This window comes from Prinia subflava, chromosome 12 (assembly GCF_021018805.1).
Source record: "Prinia subflava isolate CZ2003 ecotype Zambia chromosome 12, Cam_Psub_1.2, whole genome shotgun sequence".
NCBI lineage: Eukaryota > Metazoa > Chordata > Aves > Passeriformes > Cisticolidae > Prinia > Prinia subflava.
The window spans coordinates 1,496,478-1,515,395 of NC_086258.1; the positions used below are offsets into that span (position 1 = coordinate 1,496,478).

Below are 18,918 nucleotides of genomic sequence, written 5' to 3' on the forward strand. Positions count from 1 at the left end.
TTCTGATGAAGAACAGGTTTTCCAAGGCCTTCTCCCTGATGATGTTCTTCAAGTTTCCTGCAGGGAAATCTGGTAAATCCAGCTCAGGTCAGAAGGCTGCAGCGTTCCTGATGCTGGCTGTAACAGAGGGCTGCACATCTCTGTAAACACACCATGAAATGTTGATACAGGCACCTCCCAGTTGCTCCTGCCTATCTGAGTAGGATGATATCACCAATCCCAACATGCAGAAAACACAACTGGAAATCCTGACTGTCTTAACACAAAATATGAAATACAGTGGATTGCAGGGCTTGGTGTTTTGAACCTTGAACACACCATCAGGTTATAGTCTTAATTTTCCTCTGTGACTTAATTTTAAATTAAACTTGTGGTAAAATGAGCAGCTGAAAGACTGAAATGCTTATGGGAGGCCTATGGAGATGATGTAAGACACCTCGGGGGCCAGGAGCAAAGCTCCACCACCCAGCAAAACAGCACTGAGAGCAAAAGGAGGCTGGTGAGATTGAACAGGAGCATGTGGGATACTCAGAGTAAGAAGAAATCATTTGTAAATTGAATTTGTGTCCAAATGTAAGAGATACAAAGAATAACATTAGGCAGGTGAAAAGTAGAACAAGCAAGCAAACAAACCAACACAGGAAAATAATGCAAAGCAAAATGGAATATAAAGAATGTTCAAGTCATAAAACTTGGGTAAGTAGTTTTGTAAAAATCAGGAGCAGGGGGACTGCTGGAGTCAGCAGAGACTGGTGCACAGCAAAGGGAAGGGCTGACCTGAAGATGAAAGTCTCAACAGAAGAAAATCCAGTGAATTGTTTGCATATGTGTTCCCTGTGAAAGAGCTGGTGCAGTTCACACAGGAATACTTCCATATGGAGAGCTCCACAGAGAATCTGTTCAGAAGAGAAGTGCCTTTAGGAGAGATTAAAATTCAGCTGAAATGAGCAGCTACTTGCCAGGACCAGACAGTGCCACCTATGGCTCTGGGGGAGCTCAGGGATGGATAAGCTGAGCTCCCAGATGGGATGGTGACCTCTCCCTTGGCACAATGTCCCAGCAAATGTCACAGCAGCTTCTGGAAGGAATTTCAAACTACAGGCACCTGCACATCTGTGGATGCTGTGATGCAGCACCAATGGCTGAATACCGAGGAGGAGTCAGTGTGGATTTCGTACAGGGAAATCATGCTTCAAAGCTTTACTGGAATTGCTTCAATTCCCAGCATCAACAAGCAGGGAAAAGGGCATTTGGTTGGGATAGTCTGAACTGCATTTAATAATGACTTTGCTCAAGGCACTTAAGGAAATAAAACTGCTGGTCAAAAAGGGAAATGTCACACAGACAACTGTTTAAAAGACAGGAAAGGAGGAGTAGAAGGGAGGGTTTATTTGGTGGTAGGAAGTAAACAACTGGATGCCTAATATATTAAAAACTTGAAAAAAGATAATGTATAATAAAACCGATAACTTCCACTGATGAGGTTATTCAGTGTAATAATAATGTAATAAAGGTTGAGTGAATTGCAGAAGCATGTTTTGAGAGATGAAATTCAGTGTCCATAAATATAGGGTTGGTTATGGGAAAACAAACGGCCAGGCCTTGGCTGATTTCACTCAGCAATGAGACCTTTGGGTGTGCAGGATTTCCGCCGGGGGAACAGCGGCGATCCCGACTCCAGGGGAGCAGGGAGCTCAGGGAGCAGCACCGCGGTGGGAACGGCTGCGGCTGCACCCCGAGAGTGCAGGACCCGCCCTCCCCCTGGGGAAGGACTGAGGGAAAGGGAAAGGTTCAGGGCAGCGGCCACGATCGCTCCGAGGTCCGGAACGGCTTCTGCGCAGGAACAGCGCTACCACCCCGTGCCTCTCGGGTGCTGCCGGTGGGGAAGGGCTCCAAGCGAGGCGCTGGAGGATGCCGAGGGAATGCTGATCCCCGTTTTCTCTCGTGAGCAGCTGCCGGCTACAGGGCAGGGGTGCCTCATCGCGGAGAAGCTGAAGCCGCAGCCCCTTCCCTCGGGAAGGACGCGCTGGGAGGGAGCTGGGACAGGCGAGCAGAAGCCCCGACCCCCGGCAGGAGCCCGGCGTGCGGCGCCAGCCCCCGCGGGGGAAGAGGCGGCTCGGCGGGGCAGCTCCGCCCCGGGCCCGCCCTGACCGGGAAGCAGACGGGCGGCGGCCCCGCCTTCCGGAGCCTCCTGGGAGCCGCCCCGGCGGCGCTGCAGGGCCCGGCCCGCGATGGCCGCGCCGTGCAGGACGCGCACGCTGCAGGTGGTGGACACGGAGTTCAGCGCGGACGCGGTGGAGTGGTGCCCGGTGGAGGGCTGGCACAGCATCCTGGCCTGCGGCACCTACCACCTGCGCCCGCCCGACCAGGTGAGCCCGGCTCCAGTCCCGGACGGCCCCGCTGCGGAGCAAGTCCACGTCCTCATCCCCGCCCGGCCGGCACCGTTCTGGGGCGAACTCCCCTCCCCGTTTGTGTCCGATACCGCTCCGGGGAGAGCCCCGGCCCCATCCCTGGCGGACACCGCGCCAGGGCGAACCCCCGTCCCCGCCTGGCCCCGCTCCGGGGCGAGCCCCATCCCCGCTCCTGCCTCACCCCGCGGCGCGGCTGTGCCTTGTCCCGGCTGGGGCGGCTCGAGGTCGGGCAGAGAGGCCCCTCCGGTGAGCCCCCGATGGGGGCTTTCATCCCACAGGGCTGGGACTGGACAAGTGGGAGCCTCAGCCGTGCTCCGCGCTCCTAGCAGGATCTCGGGTGCGGAGGCAGAAGCGCGGCTGAGCTTGCCCTTTTCTTTCCCGTGTTTGGCACAGAGCGATTCCCGAGGGAGCAGTGGGGCCTGTGACCGGACAGGGCGGCTCTATCTGTACCACTACAACGAGGAGCAGCCGTACATCCCACTGACCGAGATCCAGCGCATCGACACGGCCGCCATCCTGGACATCAAATGGTAACGCTGGCCCGGCCAGGCTCGGTGCCACAGCAGCGTGCTCTGCTCCTCGGGGGATCCTTTTTTGGCATGGCAGCAACAGCAATAGTTACTCATGGAACAGTTCCTGACTTCTTGGAGGGAAATATTTTCCAATTTGTTCCGATGAGCAAAGACTGCTTTGTTTCTGTTTTATACTTTCTGCTCACTTGGCTGGTCATGACTTTATACCTCATTTATTTATATAATAACATATAGTAGATGTCTCTTGTACAGAATCCCCTCCTCACAGGTGTATGGGGACTTGAGAAGCCTTAGATTTTCTTAACATGAGATTTTTTTGGTTACATACCTTCTCCTTTTGCATGTTGTAATGAAAGTTACGGCTTTGCTCTCTTCCTAAAATACAAGAAAGATGGATATTGGAGACTTGTTTGATTTGATCTTTTAGGTGTCACATTCCTGTCGCAGAACATCCCATGGTTGGCATCGCAAACTCCACAGGTGCTGTGGAATTTTGCCACCTGACTGGAAGTGAGGTGGGTGGATGCAATGCCTGCTGCTACTGAAGCTGGTTTTAACCCATGTTTGATACATCTCTACATTTACTAGTAGTGTGCATAGGCTTGCAGGAAAGCTGGGTGGTTTCCATGGCTTCCTCAGCGTGCTTAGCTTTTTAAATGCTTCTTTTGTCTTCTGATACTGTTTGTCATAAATTTTGCTAACTTGTTTGTGGCACCAGAGAGTTGGGCTGGGCTCTACCCACCTGCAAAGCTGGGCAGGAGAAGCAGGAGGAGGGCAGAAGCAAATCCTGGAAACAAGTATGCCTAACTGGGAAACATCAGAAGGTGCAAAGCTGGTAAAAGCAGGGAGGATTTTTGGAGTGGGGTTTCTTTTGGTGGTGAGAGAAGAGAGTGATCAGAGCCATTCTCACAGAGCAAAGAAAGCAGAGGCTAGTCTGAAAGGGAATTCAGCAGTCAGGTCATCACTTCTGCTGCACTTCATTGCTCCCTGAGAAGAAGCAGAGTTTAAGGGAGGTTTGGTGGGAGGTGAGCAGCAGAAGGGTGGGATCCCGTGTGTGCACATCTGCCCCTCACCAGCACTGGGCGATTGTGCAGTGCTGTGGAACATTCCATTGCTTCTTTATTGTGGGACCCTCGTTTGCTCCTCAGTCTCTGGAAAAGCTGCTGTGGGAAGCAGTGCACCAGTCGTTATGTGCCTGCTGTCTTTCCAGTCCTAATCCATATCTTTTGTTTCTAGTAGAAGAACAGCTGCATGTTGGAGCCACGCTTCAGGGTGGATCTCGGGGCGCAGCGATTGGCCTTGTCCTTGGACTGGTCCACTGGCCGAGAGCAATGGTGAGGAAGGGAGATGGCGGCTGGGGCTGGAGGCCAGGCTGTGTGGGACAACTTTCAGGAAAATTTGAGAATTTGGATGAAGGAGTCTTTAGTGGTTTTGACTTTCCTGATCCCAGCTGTCTCCCTGGCCCTGCTCTAGAAGTTGCTGTTTCCAGAGCAAAGGTAACAGGAACACAAACACTGTGGCCACTAGCAGAGGAGCAGAGATTAAACCAACAGCACATGGGAGGTTGTGCTGTGGGGAATGGCAGCAGGTGCCAGGGATGTGTCTTCTGCTGCCTTTGTTTAAAGGAAAGACCAGAACGGGATCAAATGGAGCTGCTGGTTCTGACTTTGCTCTTAGAACAGAAATTGTACTGTGAAGTTCTTAAGAACTGCTAATAATAGCACATGTAGGAAGTTTAATCATGGGTTAGTGAGAAACAGGAGAAAATTGGTTTGGAAGTGACTCCTGCTTCTCTCAAGCACTCATACATAAGATTTCAGAAATGGCACTGTTGCATGGAATAAGCTGAATTAGCTGTACCCTGAAAGAGGGAGGGGGGTTAATGTGTTCTGTAGGTGCTGTAGGTGCAGATGAAGAGTGGTGCCTTTGGTGTGAGGCTGGAAACCAGGGGGATCAGGCAGTCATTGCTCAATGCTGTAGGGCAGATTTGCTAATTAAAGCTGTTTCTGTGTGTGCTGTTTAATGAGTAAGTAGCATTGAGATAGACTTTCTTCTTACATTCCTCCTTTTTGTCTCTGTCCTTCATGATAAATGATTGCTGCCACGATGAAATGCCTCTTTAAACGTGACATTGTTGTCACTTGAGAGACCAATAAGTACTCCTGGAAGCCAAATGTACACATCTCTGCAGGAAGGGATGGCCCTGTTTCTCTTATGTGGGAATCTGGGAGATTCAGTGTGGTTGAATCATTTGATACAGAACTGGAAAGAAGCCCCAGACCACCAAAGCAGTGCCTGCAGTTGCAGGTAACCGAACAGAAGGGACCTAGTTCATGTCAGGGAATGGCAGAAATCTGTGCACTGGGAATTGCAAAACATTTGCCAGTGCTCCAAGGTCATTGTGTCTAAAAACTGTAACTGTATTGTGGCACAGGAAGAGAGCAGGAAAGGTCAGAATCAGCCAGTGCTTTGGGTTTCAGTGATAGCAAGGAAATAAAACATCTCTTTGTACTCCAGAAGAGGGAAGAGGCTCTGAAAGGGCATTGTCAGTCTGACTTGGAGGAAAAAAAAAAAAAAAACCAGCCCTCTTCACATAGAATTTGTTTATTGATGTAATGTGAAGGATGTAAGAAGTCAAGTTTTTCATCTCTGAGAAAGACGTGAGCCAGTAATGGTTCTTTACCTAACATGGGTGTGAGTGGTTGCTCCCCATGAGAGTAGGGAATGGTGGTCACAGGGCAAGTGATGCTGAAAAGGCTGAAGCTGAAAAGAATTGTATGAATGTGTCATTCTTGCCACCTCTGTCAGTGTTTAGTTGAATCGAAATATTTGATTGTCGCATAATTCCCAATTTTTTTGTGTACCCTGCTGTAGTGGATGTCCTTTAAGAGTTATCAGCAGTGATTCAGAGGGGAAGCTGAATCTTTTCTCCATAGATGAATCTGCTCCTTCTGTGCATGTCCTCAACCAGTGGGAAGCTCACAAATTTGAGGCCTGGATTGCTGCTTTTAATTACTGGGACACTGATATTGTGTATTCAGGTCTGTATGGGCTGGGAATCTCCTTGGGGGCTGTTGGGGAGGGGGCCCCTTGTTTAGGGATGTGTTCCTTGGGTTTTTACTTTCCAGGGTTGGGTGTGCTGCTTGCATCACTTCCTGAAAGAGCTGGGGCCTCTGATTAGGGGTGAAAGGTTTCTTTTCTTGATAGTGGAAAGTGGTTGGAGTAAATTGGGAGAAGCTGTATGCTGAAAACTGTACTTGGGGTGGCTATTGGCAAAAAAGATTATATTCTCCTGCAGTATACAAAGAGTCAGAGAGCTGTTTGAGTCCAGTCTTATAACTTCTAATACCACATGTTTTCTGTGGTGATGGGTATTGGGAGGCTCAGTGTGATTTTTGGTGTGTCTGTTAAATTCTTTGAGCTCCCAGAGGTGGAAAGCATCAGCTCTGTGTCACAGACTGCCCTGAGCAGGAAGGGATGACCAGGATCATCAATCCAACCCCTGTCCCTGCACAGACCCCCGCCAACCCCACCCTGGGCATCCCTGGCAGTGCTGTCCAAAGGCTCCTGGAGCTGTGGCAGCCTCGGGGCCGTGCCCATTCCCTGGGGAGCCTGGGCAGTGCCAGCACCTCTGGGGGAAGAACCTTTCCCTGCTCTGCAGCCTGAGCCTGCCCTGGCCCAGCTCCAGCCATGCCCCAGCTCCTGTTCCTGTCCCAGAGAGCAGAGATGGGAGCTGCCCCTCAGGAGGAGGCTGCAGACTCTTGGCACTGCTTTGCCCCATGCTCAGGGCTGGTGCTGAGGGTCACCGTGTTTTGTCCCCGGGCAGGAGGGGATGACAGCCTGCTCAAGGGCTGGGACACCAGGTGCAGCCCGGAGGCTCCAGTCTTCACCAGCAGGAGGTGAGTGAGACCTGTCCACACCCAGCCCTGCAGCAGTGGGGTGGGAACACCGCTGCTGCCCTGCCCCTTCCCAAGCCACTGAATTCGAAGATGTGCAGTGATGGTGGATCCTGGTTCTGCCTTCCTTGGGAAATGGAGGCATGCATTGGTTTTTTTCACCAGAACTTCAGGTTGAAACTTTCTTCTCTATGTCCTTTAACACAGTGAACCAAGTGCTGACTTCCACATGTGAAGAGGGTGGTAGTTTCTTTCTAAAAAAGGATCCTGATTTACACTTTCATTTTGGCTTTTTTTTTTGTGTTAAATTTGGGTATATTATTTTGGAATGTTTTTTAGAAAATATTTTGTTCTCCACTGTTTAGTTATTTGAAGTGATCTCTTTTCTGTCTTATTTTTTAAAATGGCTAAAATAATATACACAGCTCTCCAGTGGAATTCTGTATGCAAACTTAAATTACACTGGGGATTATTACTATGGAAATACTAATTTTGGGTGTAAAGTCTCCTGGGAATGGAGTTCTGCTGGAATTCTTAGGGCCTTTGAGCAGCAGTTTATGGGGTAGATATTACTAGAAAATACTTGTGCTGAGAGATGGTGTGAGTAGAAGGGAAGGCTGTTGGACTGTGTAGATGGAACTCTGGGTGGGTGACTGGACTGAAACTTTGAGCTTACCTCTCCTGAGACACTTTGATGAAATAATGTGGACTCAAAATCCTCAAAATTCAAGGAAGAAGCCCTTCTCAAATTGCTGTCTCTTCCCTCTGCAGACATTCCATGGGTGTGTGCAGCATTCAGTGCAGTCCCCACCGGGAGAATCTCCTGGCCACAGGCAGGTGAGTCCCTTCCAGCTGCTCTCCCTTGGTGTGACCAACCTTCTCTGTTACCTGAACGTGCTGCTGCCTCTTCAGAAATTGCTGTGGTGCAGAGCACATGGTCTTTACAACCTTTTTCTGTGCCCTGACTCGGCTGTCCTGTTTTCTGCCTGCTTTGTGGTGTGTCCCCAGCTACGACGAGCACGTGCTGCTGTGGGACACCAGGAACATGAGGCAGCCGCTGGCTGACACCCACGTGGAGGGCGGGGTGTGGAGGCTGAAGTGGCACCCCACGTGTGATTTCGTGCTCTTGGCAGCCTGCATGCAGAGTGGCTTCAAGATCCTCGACTGCCGTGGGAGCCTGGGTAAGTGTCCAGGAGCAGAGGTGCTCTGGGGCTGCCCTGCTGCGCTCCTTCGCTGCCTCCAGCCGAATGGGGAGCTCCAGCTCTTGCTGGAAGGATTGAGATGGTGTTAACAGCCATAGGCTTCTGTTCCAGTTTGAGGTAACTTCCAGCTTTTCCACGTCTGTGCACTCTGTTGGCCTGCTTGGTTGTGCCAAGGCCCTGTAACTATCTGTGTGTAAATCTCTCATAACTTTTCACAGGAGGAAAGCCTTTGTGTTTAGTGTGAGGCCACAACCATTCTGGGTTTGTGTTCATTGTGATGTTCAGAGAGGTGCTTCTGACTGTCAGGTGGTGCTTTCCTGTTAGCAGGAGTCACTGACCTGCTGGGGAATCAGTGACTGCCTCAGGAAGGAAGCGCTTTGCAGCCTGGTTAATCCACAATAACATGAACAAGCCCTTCATGTGAATCATGAGGTACGTCCATGGTGGAAAGCCATTTTCATGCACATTACAAATGCAGTCTGACAGAGGATGGCTTCCTTGGTTCTCCAGACCTTGGATCCACAGCTTAGGAAATGAGGATGTCATTTGTTCTGTATGGGGAAGGAAGGAACCTGATGTCCATTTACTTGATGCCCACCACATTTGTTAGAGCCAAATGCTGAAAGCCGACAGGAAGAACATCTGCAGTGTATTAATAATAATAAGCAGGACCTGGCAATCCTCCAGGTGTGGTCATGGCTCAGTGAAGGTTGTGGTATCATCAGTCCTGTCTGTCTTGAGCATTTGTAGGCACTTTGAAAAATGATGCTCTTAAACCTCATGCATATTAAACCCTCTTCTCCTCTGCTGCTGACCCAGGAAGAGTCAAGACCATTAAGAGGTGGCTGAAAAGTGGTCAGTACCTCATTCCTCCTGGAAAGCTTCACTCTGTGGTGAAGAAGGCAATAATAACCAGAGAACTCTACCAGCGAGACACAGCCAGTGCTGGAATGGCTGCTGAGCACTCTGCCAAAACCCACAACTTGATTTCTAAGTCATTTATCTTTTTTTTTTTTTTTTAAGCGGAAAACACAGAGGAATGTATCATCCTGTCATCCTATGTCCTGCACAATTCCTTGGCCTATGGGGCTGACTGGTCAAGGCTGTGTCCAAGGGATTCCTTGCCTGCAAGCCAGGACCTTGCTGCTGCGTGCCAGCCTTTGGAGGAGCCCGTGGGAGCATCAGGGCAAGGAGACAAGAGGCTGAATTTGCAGGTCCAGAACCTGAAGATAATTTATGAGTCTCCTACAGCTACTTTTGATGTAATCCTGGATGAGGAGAGTGAAAGCCCTGCTGTGGCAACGGCAGCAGGGACAGGGCCAAAGCTGGCTGGGGATCCTGGACTGGCCAGGGGCTCTGGTTTAAAGGGAAGTTTAGATTTGGCTGCCCAAGGGGCAGATGCGGGGTCAGCCAGCAGCTCTGACTCAGGAGCCAAGAGACCCAATGGAACGGGCCTGGACAGAGGCAGTGACTCAGCCAGGTCTGCAGACAGCCCCAAAGAAATGAGCATTGTGGCCACTTGTTCTTTCTATGACAACATCCTCCATGTGTGGAAGTGGGAGATGAGCCTGGTGACCCCTCCAGAGGTGCCAAGTCCTAGATCTCCATCCCAAAGAACAGCTGAAAGTCTGCATTGACCAGTCCCGAGGGGAGAGGGAGGAAAACTCTGAACTGAGAGTGACAGCTGAACTTAATGCCCCAACTTCTGCCGGGCTTTCCCCTCTGACTGTTGAGCTTGGGAGCCAACCAAGGCCAACACCGATGGAATTCCTGGTGGTTTATTTTCAGCACAGGGGGAAGCCTTTGCTTAGAGGCCTGTGGTCATGCCTGGACAGGTTTATTTAGTTTTTCCCTTAATGTCCTAGTTCCAAGTGAACAGCCCTCCTCTCCCAGGCTGCTGCTTTGTACCTCAGATCTGAATCCTTTCCAGGCTGGTTTGCATTTCACAGTGGATCTGTTAAGCCCGTTCTCCTTCCCTCACAAAGCAGACTTGGCTGTGCTGCTGTGCAGACCCAGTACGTGATCAGAAGGTTCCCTGACTGTCTCAGAAAAGCCCCTGAGCAGAGGCTTGGCTGTGTGATGGGTGTGTCCCTGGAGAGGCGCTCAGACAGATGCAGTGCAGTGTGCTTACAGTGATGTTTAACAGAGAGAAGTTCTGGTTCAGAAGAATGTGCAGACTGCCTGGTGTGATGGGAAGTGCTGTGGGATCCTCCTGGTGAGGATCCTGGTGCTTCTCCATCGTTTTTCATCACTGATCACCTGACTGCAGACTCCTCCATCATTCCCAGCTGAGCAAACCCTGTTCAGACAAATCCTGTAGTGACCCCACCTCGTTCTGGTGCCACTCAAGCACCCCCCATGGCCTCTCAGTATCCAGCTCACGCATTCTGCCCTCCACAGAGCCACGTCTAGGTCCAAAGTCAAGCTCAGTTTTTAAAAGGTGAACAGCTTTAAGATCAAAACCTCCAAAAAATATAAGTGGTGTTTCTTGACATCTTTTTAAGTTTAAAATGAATACAGAAACCAAAATCATAATAGCATTGCCCTAACTACCTCCAGGAATGGCTGCAGGATTTCTCATGGTTGCTCCATTAGCTCTCTTTTTCACTGTATAATATCAGCAAAACAAGCTTTCTGGGACATTTTCTCTATTCCTAGAGACAAAAAACCAGCTTGAACTAGATCAGTAACTTTTAGCTTGCATGGTTGTCTTTGAGGGTCCTAGAGAATGAGTTATCTGGAGGGAAAGAAACACCAGCAACAGGTCTCTGTGTAACAGTGCTGCAACTAAACGAGGTACAGCAGATGAAAACTTTGCTGCTTTGAAACCCCCTTCTCAAGGGTGAATGTGTATTTTAGCAAACATTCTGGAGCACTGTTACATGAAGACTCACATTAGTAATGAAAACAAATGCTTTTGCTAAAGAAAAAACATGCTATTTTTGGATGTTTCTAAAATAAAACCAGTCTAAGTAATTTATCCTTTTTGGTTGTTTTGATTTTTCAAAATCAAATGATTTGACAGTCCTTATGAGGACCTGCTGCCCTGGCATGGGATGGCTCGGGCTCCAAGGGGTGAATGTTCTTTGGGAGTCAGAGGACAATCCGGTTTCCTGGGAAGACCGAGGGTGTGTCCCTGTATCTGCTGATGACTCCGTTTTAAAGGTTGTAATGCCTTTTATTGCCCTGTGAGAGGAAACAGCCCGAGGGCAGCGAAGCTGCAGCGCTGTCACCGACTGGGGCCAGCCTGGTTTGGGCTTTAGGCCAAGGCCTTGCCTTGCTCAGAGAGGAGACCCCGTTATTATCTGCCTTCACATGGGCTACGAGGCAAATGATGCACTCAGGACCAAGCTGCAATTGGCATCAAAGGGCACAGGAGCCGCTGCTCTCCAGGCCTGCATCCCCCTCCAGCCACCTGCAGAGTGTCCGGGTAGCAGTCTCAGAAGGGAAGGGCTGAAGGGCCACCTCTGCCAACAGCAGCGGCAGGAAACAGCCACTTGCGTGTAACTAATGATCAGCTTCACAGGAGGTGACAAATGCGGAGTTCAGCTAGAAAAGCTGTGCTTTCCCCATCCCCACCGATCCCTGAACACAACTCATCCTTCTGCGATTTGGGGCCGCAGCACCCCCACTCCATCACAGCCCAGCCCCGAAAGTGTGGGGGTTCTAACCACTCACCTGTCAGCCCTGATCACAGACTAAGTGCTCACAGACCATCCACTAAACTTGCTTTTCTCCCAAAGTGAACATTTTCAGGCTTAATTTAATTTTTAAAGTTTAATTCTTAAACTTTGCAGTACTTTGTATTTAGAAACGTCACGGACCCTTCACCTTCGGAGCCCCCAGAGAGGGCTCTGCTCACCAGGCACAACTGTCTCCCAGAGGAATTACCCGTCATAGATGGGAAATCAAACCGCAGATTCCCCCCAGGATTTAAATCAGATATTACAGAAGAACAAGGTAGAAGGATTTGCTTTAATGTTCAGTTACAGAGGCTGTCCCGTGCTGGCCGGCGGCATCACTGCCCGCTCCCTACCGCACGTAGTTCTTGGGGAAGAGCTGGAAGAGCTTGCCCTCCTGCGTGGGCTCGAAGCCGTACTTCTCCAGGTTGTTGGGGTCGAATGTGCCATCCTTCACATCCTTCTCGATGCGCGGAGCCACCAGTTTGTCGAAGAGCTGCTTGGCCGTCACGGGCGGCTCGGAGCCCTCGGGGGCGCGGTACGACACGTAGGGCCGCAGCTTGAAGCCCGTCAGGTCGGGCACGACGAACTCGGGCACCATCTCCTTGACGAGGAGGAACTTCTTGTTGCGGGTGAGCACGCCCAGCTTCTTGGCACCGCGGCCCTTGTTGTGGCTCCGGGGGCCGCGCTTGCTGGTGAACGGCGACATGCGGTCGGCGCCGCGCACCAGCCCGCGGACTAGCTGGGTCAGTAGCCCCATGCCGGGCACCGAGGGCTCAGCGGGGCGGAGCCGGGCCCTGCGGGCACCAGAGGCTCAGCGAGCCGAGCCGGTCGTTGAAGGCAGCCGGGAGTTCACAGAGACCGGACCCGTCCCTGCAGGCACCGATGAATTAGCGAACCCGAAGCGAGTCCCAGAGAGCACTCGGGGGCTCAGCGGAGGCGGAGTCGGTCCCTGCGAGCACCGAGACCTTCCCGAACCGCGCCGGGGCCGGGTCCCCCTCACGACCCGGAGGAACCCCGCCGCGCGCCCGCCTCCACACACCCCAACAGCGCCTGCTCCCATTGGTCGGGCCGGACCAGCCAATCCACAGTGCCGATACTGCCCCACGCGGCACGCGCGCCGAGCGGCCCTAGGGGGGCTTTCCCCGCCAATCAGCAGCGAGCGGCCCGCGGCGTGGGCGGGGCCTGGCGCGGCCGCGCCCCCTGGCGGAGGCGGGCGGGGTCTGCGCCCTTCGCCCCCGGCCCGGGGAGCCGCGACCGCCCGGGCGGGACAGGGCGGCTCCGCCACCGGGACCTGCAGCGGGGGACGGCGGGGGCAGGAGCAGGTGAGAGCGTCCGGGGATCGCTGGAGCGCGGCGGCGGCCCCCGGGCCTGGCGGGCTGGTGCAGCGGCGCGGTGCCCCGGCCGGTGCCGGTGCCCGAGGCCCGGCGGGAGCAGGTTGTTGTTTTCCTGTGTGGCGCCGTGTCCCGGGCTGTAGCCTGGCGAAACGGGGACGGGCAGAGCAGCCGGGGCTGGCCGGGAGGGTGACCCGGGGCCGGCCGGGGAGTGACCAGGCAGTGACCGGGGCTGCCCTGGCGCAGCCCGGAGCGCTCGGTGCCCTCTCCCTGCCCGGCAGGGTCGGTGCTGTCCCCGGGCAGTGCCCGTCCCGTTTGCTCTCCTCACGGAGCAGGGATGGGTCTGGCTGTGCCACCGGGCTGTGGCACCTTGTGCAGGCTCCCGGGGAGTTCCTGTTTAAATTGTCGTGGCGGTGGAGAAGTTTCTCCGGGAGAAGTCCCGTCCCACAGCACCGAACTGCTGCGTTTTGTTGCTCGGCACAGAGACGAAGGGATGATGAAGTTAAAAAATTGGTGTTCCCCTTGTGTTGTTCAAAAGTTTGGATCAGAAGCTGTGGTAATCTCTTAACTCAGCCTTCTTTGTGTCTTTGCTCCTGCCGCACCTCCAGACATGGATGAAGGAGACAACAGCACCAGCCTTGAGGTACGATATGTTTTGCTCTTATTTTTTGACTTACTTATTTCTCTGTGACTGCTTCCAGAAGCTGAAAGTAGTTGTACCTAATGTGATAGCATTGGGACAATGTCTTTAGATGCTTTTACTTTGAAAAAGCCTTTCTACCTGGGAGTTTTATCCTTTCAAACTTCTAGGGATTGGTCCATTTTATTGTGTGTGTTTTTTATTTCTTGCAAACCATGCATGCTCTGCTTCATATTCTAAACTATTTCAATTGTGCTATGATTTAAATACTTCCATTTTTAGCCTAAGGAAGAAGCAGTTGCAGATTTCTGTTACACTGCTCTTCTGGCCCTTGTTTTTGCTCGTAGATGTGAAAGTCCCAAACCAACAAGGCCAGTGGTGCTGTCCCCAGTCGTAAAAAACAAACACTGTGAGAGGAAATAGTTCTCATAGCTAAAAAACACACACAATGTACTTGTACACAGTTAACAATGTTTTGTGAAAATCCAGGTTCCGTAGTCAAAACAAGGCACGGCTGCCCCTGAGCTGTGAGGAAGGGTTTTTTTTGTGTTTTGGGCTAATCCCAGTTTTAAGTCCTTGTTTTCAGGGCTGATAAGCCTTTCCCAGCCCTGCCTGCATGGGGAATGTGTCAGTGTTTGCCCTGGGCTGCAGTGAGGGGTTGTTGGGCTCTCAGCAGTGCTCAATGCCTGTACTCTGGATGGGTGTGAGCTGTGAGGCTGCATATTTGTGCTGATTGCTGTTGAGCCTCGAGTTCTGAAGGAAACTTCAACATCAGGAGGCAGAGAAATGCTCTTTATGCCAGTGCATTCTCTGGGCAGGTGACTGCTCCATTTGCAGGTGCAGTGAGGGGCCCTGCAGGGTGGTCCCATAGGTGTTGTGAGTCTGAGGGTTCTTTGGGGCTGGGTGAGGTGAAGTTCTTGGCTTGGGGTGCTGAGCACAGCCCTCGTGGGTGAGGAGCTGCCCTGGTGACTTGGCTGTGACCTCATTCCTGCCCCAGGAGCTGTCACAGCAATCACTGACAGGTCTCAGGTGTCTGCACAGCTCAGCCTGGCTGCTTTTCTTCCTCTGCTTGTCCACAAGGATTGTCCAAGCTGGGAAGGATCCCTCCTGAGTCTGAGCAGGGGGATATCATGTTGTCACAGGCGAAAGCTTTGCAAGAACCTCTCAGAGCTTCTTGGAGCTCTGAATTTCTTCTTTCCCTTGTTACTTTTCTGCACTGAGGTCCCAGCCTGGGCATGTTTGTGTTTTGTTCTTTTCCCCGTGGATTTGTTTCTCCTCTTGCAGCAGCAATGTGAGTGTCAGTTGGCAATTACTATTTTTGGTGTTATTTGAGATCATACAGGCCTGGGGAGCCGCAGAACTGTCCATGTCCCAGTGTCCCTGACGCTGTCAAAGGGAACTAAATATATTAAGTGACCACAACAGACTTCCACCAGGAACTCTGTGTCACCAGGTGTTGTACCTGTTGCTGACACATCTTCAGCTCTTTATTTTTTCAAGATCTTGTGACTTTTCACTGCGATCCCTTGAGTAACAGTGATAACAATAGTGACAGAGTTAGTTTGACTCATGTTGGGGAGATAAACATTGAAGTGCTAAAGTGATCTGAGAAGGCAAAATGAGCACAAGGCTCTGTGTGAGGTGACTGGTCTGGCAGGAGTTTCTTTGTGCTGTAAAGCTGGAATGAATTCCATTAGAGAGACCAGTTTGGTGACTTGGTGTACACTTCATTTTCCTCTTGGTGGCAAAGCTTGTATCCAGATCTGGAGCTATGGGCAGGAATGGGACCTGAACTGTGTGTAATGTTTAATTCAAGTGCTTTTCAGGTTCAAGACATAGAGGGGGATGTATTTGTCCTTGTACTCCTGTTGTTTTCTCTTATTCCTGAGAGTTGTTTTGTCTTTTCCCTCCCTTTGTCATAAGTTTTGGGTTGGCATTTGAGAGACTAATGTTAAGTGCCAGGTTTTGTTCCTGAGTGACACTGGTGGGCACAGGTCTGAGGACAGCACACCTTGGGTCAGAGCTTCTGCCCATGTGCATCATCTGCTTTTTATGATGACTTTAATATGCTGGTTTATGACTTGTTTTCTCAGTCTCATAAAGTCCTTTGTATTCCATTCTCATCCTTGTTGCTCTGAATAACACGGAATGATTTTGAAAGTGTTCATCTCACTGTTTGACCCTGGTTTAGGGCTGTTTAGGAATGCACTGAACTGACAGCAACACAGAACTCCCCTACTGACCCCTCTCCACTGAATGTTTCTCTTTCCAAAGTATAAGTCAAAGAAAAACACAATTGTGTTGGTTGAGATGTTTTTATGGAGGCTTTTTTCCATCTGTGGGAAATTAATGTCACATTTCTTTTGGTGCCAGGCTGTGCCAGGAGATGGGGCCCCCATCCTGCAGTTTGTGGAGGACAGGATCCAGACCACCATGGTAAATAGAGCTGCAGTCTGAGGGGTGGGGGTGCATCCAGAGCAGCTTCTCCTGAGCTCCAGGAGCTCTGCCAGGTCACTGCCAAAGTCTGAATGTTTGTTCCTTTGCCGTCACTGTGCACGAGGCAGGAATTTATTCCTGGTATTTAGAAACAGGCTGGTTTAGGTTGGGAGGGACCTTAAAGCCCATCCTGTCCCACTCCTGCCATGGCAGGGATACCTTCCACTGTCCCAGGCTGCTCCCAGCCCCGTCCAGCCTGGCCTTGGGCACTGCCAGGGATCCAGGGGCAGCCACAGCTGCTCTGGGCACCCTGTGCCAGGGCCTGCCCACCCTCACAGGGACAATTCCTTCCCAATATCCCATCCAACCCTGCCCTCCTTCATCTTAGGGCCATTCCCCCTTGCCCTGTCCCTCCAATGCCCTCATGCACCTCCTGTAGATTGAATTGATCAGCTCACAGATCTTTGGGAAGAAAAACATGGAATACTCTCAATCTCATCTTGAGATTGGGTTGGTCACTGATCTATTTAAACTTCTTGCTTATGTAGTATTTGAATTAAAAATCAAGTCATTAAGAACATGCTTGACTTTTAGACACCTCACTAAGCTGAGTGATTTTCAGCCCTTCAAAAAGTATGTAGTAACTTCTGAAGTTGAAAATTATTAACTTCTTTCTCCCTAAATTCCCCTCCCAGCTGACTGGAATTGCAATTGGAGCTGCAGTTGCCCTGTTGCTTATAGCAGTTGTTGTGTTTGTCGTGTACAGAAGAGTGAGACAGTCTAGTAAGTACTTGATAACCATGTAAGTTTTAAAACCAGTTTTTCCATCAATCTTGAGTCCTTTTATCATTTTCTGTGGCAGTTGTTTGCTGTTGAGGTGTGGTTCTTGCAGGACAACAGCTTTAAAGGATGGAGAACTTAATTCACTTCCTCGGGTCTGAACCCAGAACTGTCACATGCAGGACCTGGAGGTTTTATTTCTTTGGTGTATGAGCAGTGTCAGCTTCAGGATCAGCTGTGAATTGTGCAGATGATTTCAACCCTACTGTGATTTCACTGTCACAGGAAGGAGAAATGATTGAATTAGAGATTTCCTTCAGGAGATGAAAACCACCCAACCCCTCTGTCTGTTTGGAGAGCCCTTTGTCTCTGCCTTGGCCAGAGCTGGGGCATGAGGGATCCCAGGGTGGTTTAAATTCCAAACTCTGCTCACTGGAGCTGTTCTGGAAGCAGCAAAGTCCCCAAGCTGTGCTCAGGTGTTTTCCCAGCTGCTACAGGGGGGTTCTGATGTGATGCTTCTGTTTCAGAACAACTTCAGCCACACGTGCCTCAGTACAGGTTTCGCAAGAGGGACAAAGTGATGTTCTACGGGAGGAAGATCATGAGGAAGGTGAGGGCACCTGGTAAAATCCAGTGAAAAGCTGAGTGGTGTAAAGTTTGAAATACTTCAGTTGTTGAGCCTGGCCCAGGTCCTTCAACCTTTAAAATCTCACTGGGATTTTGTGGGTGTTTCAGAACTCTTGGAATGCTGACTGGATTGCTGATGCAGCAGCAGTAGCTTCTCCTTCTGGCCAGACCTTTCCTCTTTGAAAATATTTGCAGTCAATGTGGGTAGCAATAAACCAATACATATCTAACTCCTGTAGGGAGTTAATGATTGTTTAAATATCCCAGAATCCCAGACTGATTTGGGTTGGAAAGGACCTTAAAGCTCATGATTCCATGCCCTGCCCTGGGCAGGGACACCTTCTACTGTCCCAGGCTGCTCCAAGCCCCAATGTCCAGCCTGGCCTTGGGCACTGCCAGGGATCCAGGGGCAGCCACAGCTGCTCTGGGCACCCTCACAGGGTCCTGGCTATTCCCTGTGCTGCCAAGTCCAGGTGTGCACTCACTGCAAACCAACATCTGTAGGAAAATAAGGCACAGGGAGGTGACCGTCCTTAGTCACCCTGTGTGGAGGAACACTTCCTCCTGTGAACTGCCCCAGCTCTGCCTCCCACACTTCATTGAGGTGAATTCAGACACTTTGATTTAATTAGACATTGGTGGGTTTAATATTTTGTTCTAGAGCTTTGTTTCTAGAGGAGGTGATTACTTTGTGGAGGAGGTGATTACTCCCTGAATCTTGCATGGCAGGTCAGCCTTTAAGTAGGACTTGGCCAAAAAAGCCCTCAATGAGAGCAAATGTGGTGTGTGCAACTTCATAATTTGAGTAGTTTTTAACCAAGCTGTTTATATGTAACTCACGTAAGAATGCTTAGAATTCCAAATGAGAAAATAATTTCAGGTAGTTTTTTGTTTGAATTTTAGACCTTTCTGCTTTTCTTCCCAAGTAAGGCAGAGAACATTACACCCAAACTGCTGTGGGTTGCACTTAATGCGTTTTTGATAACATACCAAGATTTTACTTTCAAAAAACCCCTGTCCCTCCAAACTAATTAAAGATTCCTTTTGCAACAAAAACTTTTTACAGAGGTTCAACTCTTTGGGTAACAAATGGAGAGCTGGGAATGTTTTGAAAGTACCTAATGAAGGGCTTCTCGGTGTAGCAGTTGTGGTGTTTCTCCAGAGGGTGGCACCTAGGAACTAGGAAATGCAAGGAAAAGCCTTGGTCACCATCACAGATGGAATCCTGGAATATCCATCCTGGTGGGAAGGGATGACCAGGATCACCCAGCCCAGCCCCTGTCCCTGCACAGACCCCACCAACCCCACCCTGGGCATCCCTGGCAGCGCTGTCCAAAGGCTCCTGGAGCTGTGGCAGCCTCGGGGCTGTGCCCATTCCC

At 50.8% G+C, this 18,918-nt stretch overlaps 3 protein-coding genes across 4 annotated transcripts in view; 2 read left to right on the forward strand and 1 right to left on the reverse strand.

Moving 5' to 3' along the window:
- Nucleotides 1–1,600: 1,600 nt before the first annotated feature.
- On the forward strand, nt 1,601–11,036 carry DPH7 (diphthamide biosynthesis 7). Its single transcript, XM_063409727.1, has 9 exons — nt 1,601–2,369; nt 2,805–2,941; nt 3,372–3,459; nt 4,184–4,278; nt 5,819–5,985; nt 6,771–6,843; nt 7,612–7,677; nt 7,849–8,021; nt 9,066–11,036. The coding sequence occupies exons 1-9, from the start codon at nt 2,232–2,234 to the stop codon at nt 9,677–9,679; spliced, it is 1,551 nt and encodes a 516-aa protein (XP_063265797.1). The 5' UTR covers nt 1,601–2,231; the 3' UTR covers nt 9,680–11,036.
- Nucleotides 11,037–11,804: 768 nt separating this feature from the next.
- On the reverse strand, nt 11,805–12,783 carry MRPL41 (mitochondrial ribosomal protein L41). The gene has a single exon (XM_063409729.1). The coding sequence runs from the start codon at nt 12,480–12,482 to the stop codon at nt 12,075–12,077; it is 408 nt and encodes a 135-aa protein (XP_063265799.1). The 5' UTR covers nt 12,483–12,783; the 3' UTR covers nt 11,805–12,074.
- A 130-nt stretch (nt 12,784–12,913) lies between these two features.
- PNPLA7 (patatin like phospholipase domain containing 7) overlaps nt 12,914–18,918 on the forward strand; it is a 130,178-nt gene continuing 124,173 nt past the window's right edge. For both annotated transcript variants that reach the window (XM_063409725.1, XM_063409726.1), the window contains exons 1-5: nt 12,914–13,047; nt 13,665–13,699; nt 16,070–16,132; nt 16,828–16,915; nt 17,440–17,522. In XM_063409725.1, coding sequence (XP_063265795.1) covers nt 13,667–13,699; nt 16,070–16,132; nt 16,828–16,915; nt 17,440–17,522 — 267 coding nt within the window. In that variant the 5' untranslated portion in view covers nt 12,914–13,047; nt 13,665–13,666. The remainder of the gene's footprint in view (nt 13,048–13,664; nt 13,700–16,069; nt 16,133–16,827; nt 16,916–17,439; nt 17,523–18,918) is intronic.

Excerpts from the sequence above, each read along its gene's own strand:
- MRPL41 (XM_063409729.1), bottom strand. The coding sequence starts at position 12,482 with ATGGGGCTACTGACCCAGCTAGTCCGCGGGCTGGTGCGCGGCGCCGAC.
- DPH7 (XM_063409727.1), top strand. The coding sequence starts at position 2,232 with ATGGCCGCGCCGTGCAGGACGCGCACGCTGCAGGTGGTGGACACGGAG. Across the intron at positions 5,986-6,770 it reads CACTGATATTGTGTATTCAG|GAGGGGATGACAGCCTGCTC; the intron begins GTCTGTATGGGC and ends GTCCCCGGGCAG. Across the intron at positions 8,022-9,065 it reads CGACTGCCGTGGGAGCCTGG|CGGAAAACACAGAGGAATGT; the intron begins GTAAGTGTCCAG and ends TTTTTTTTTAAG.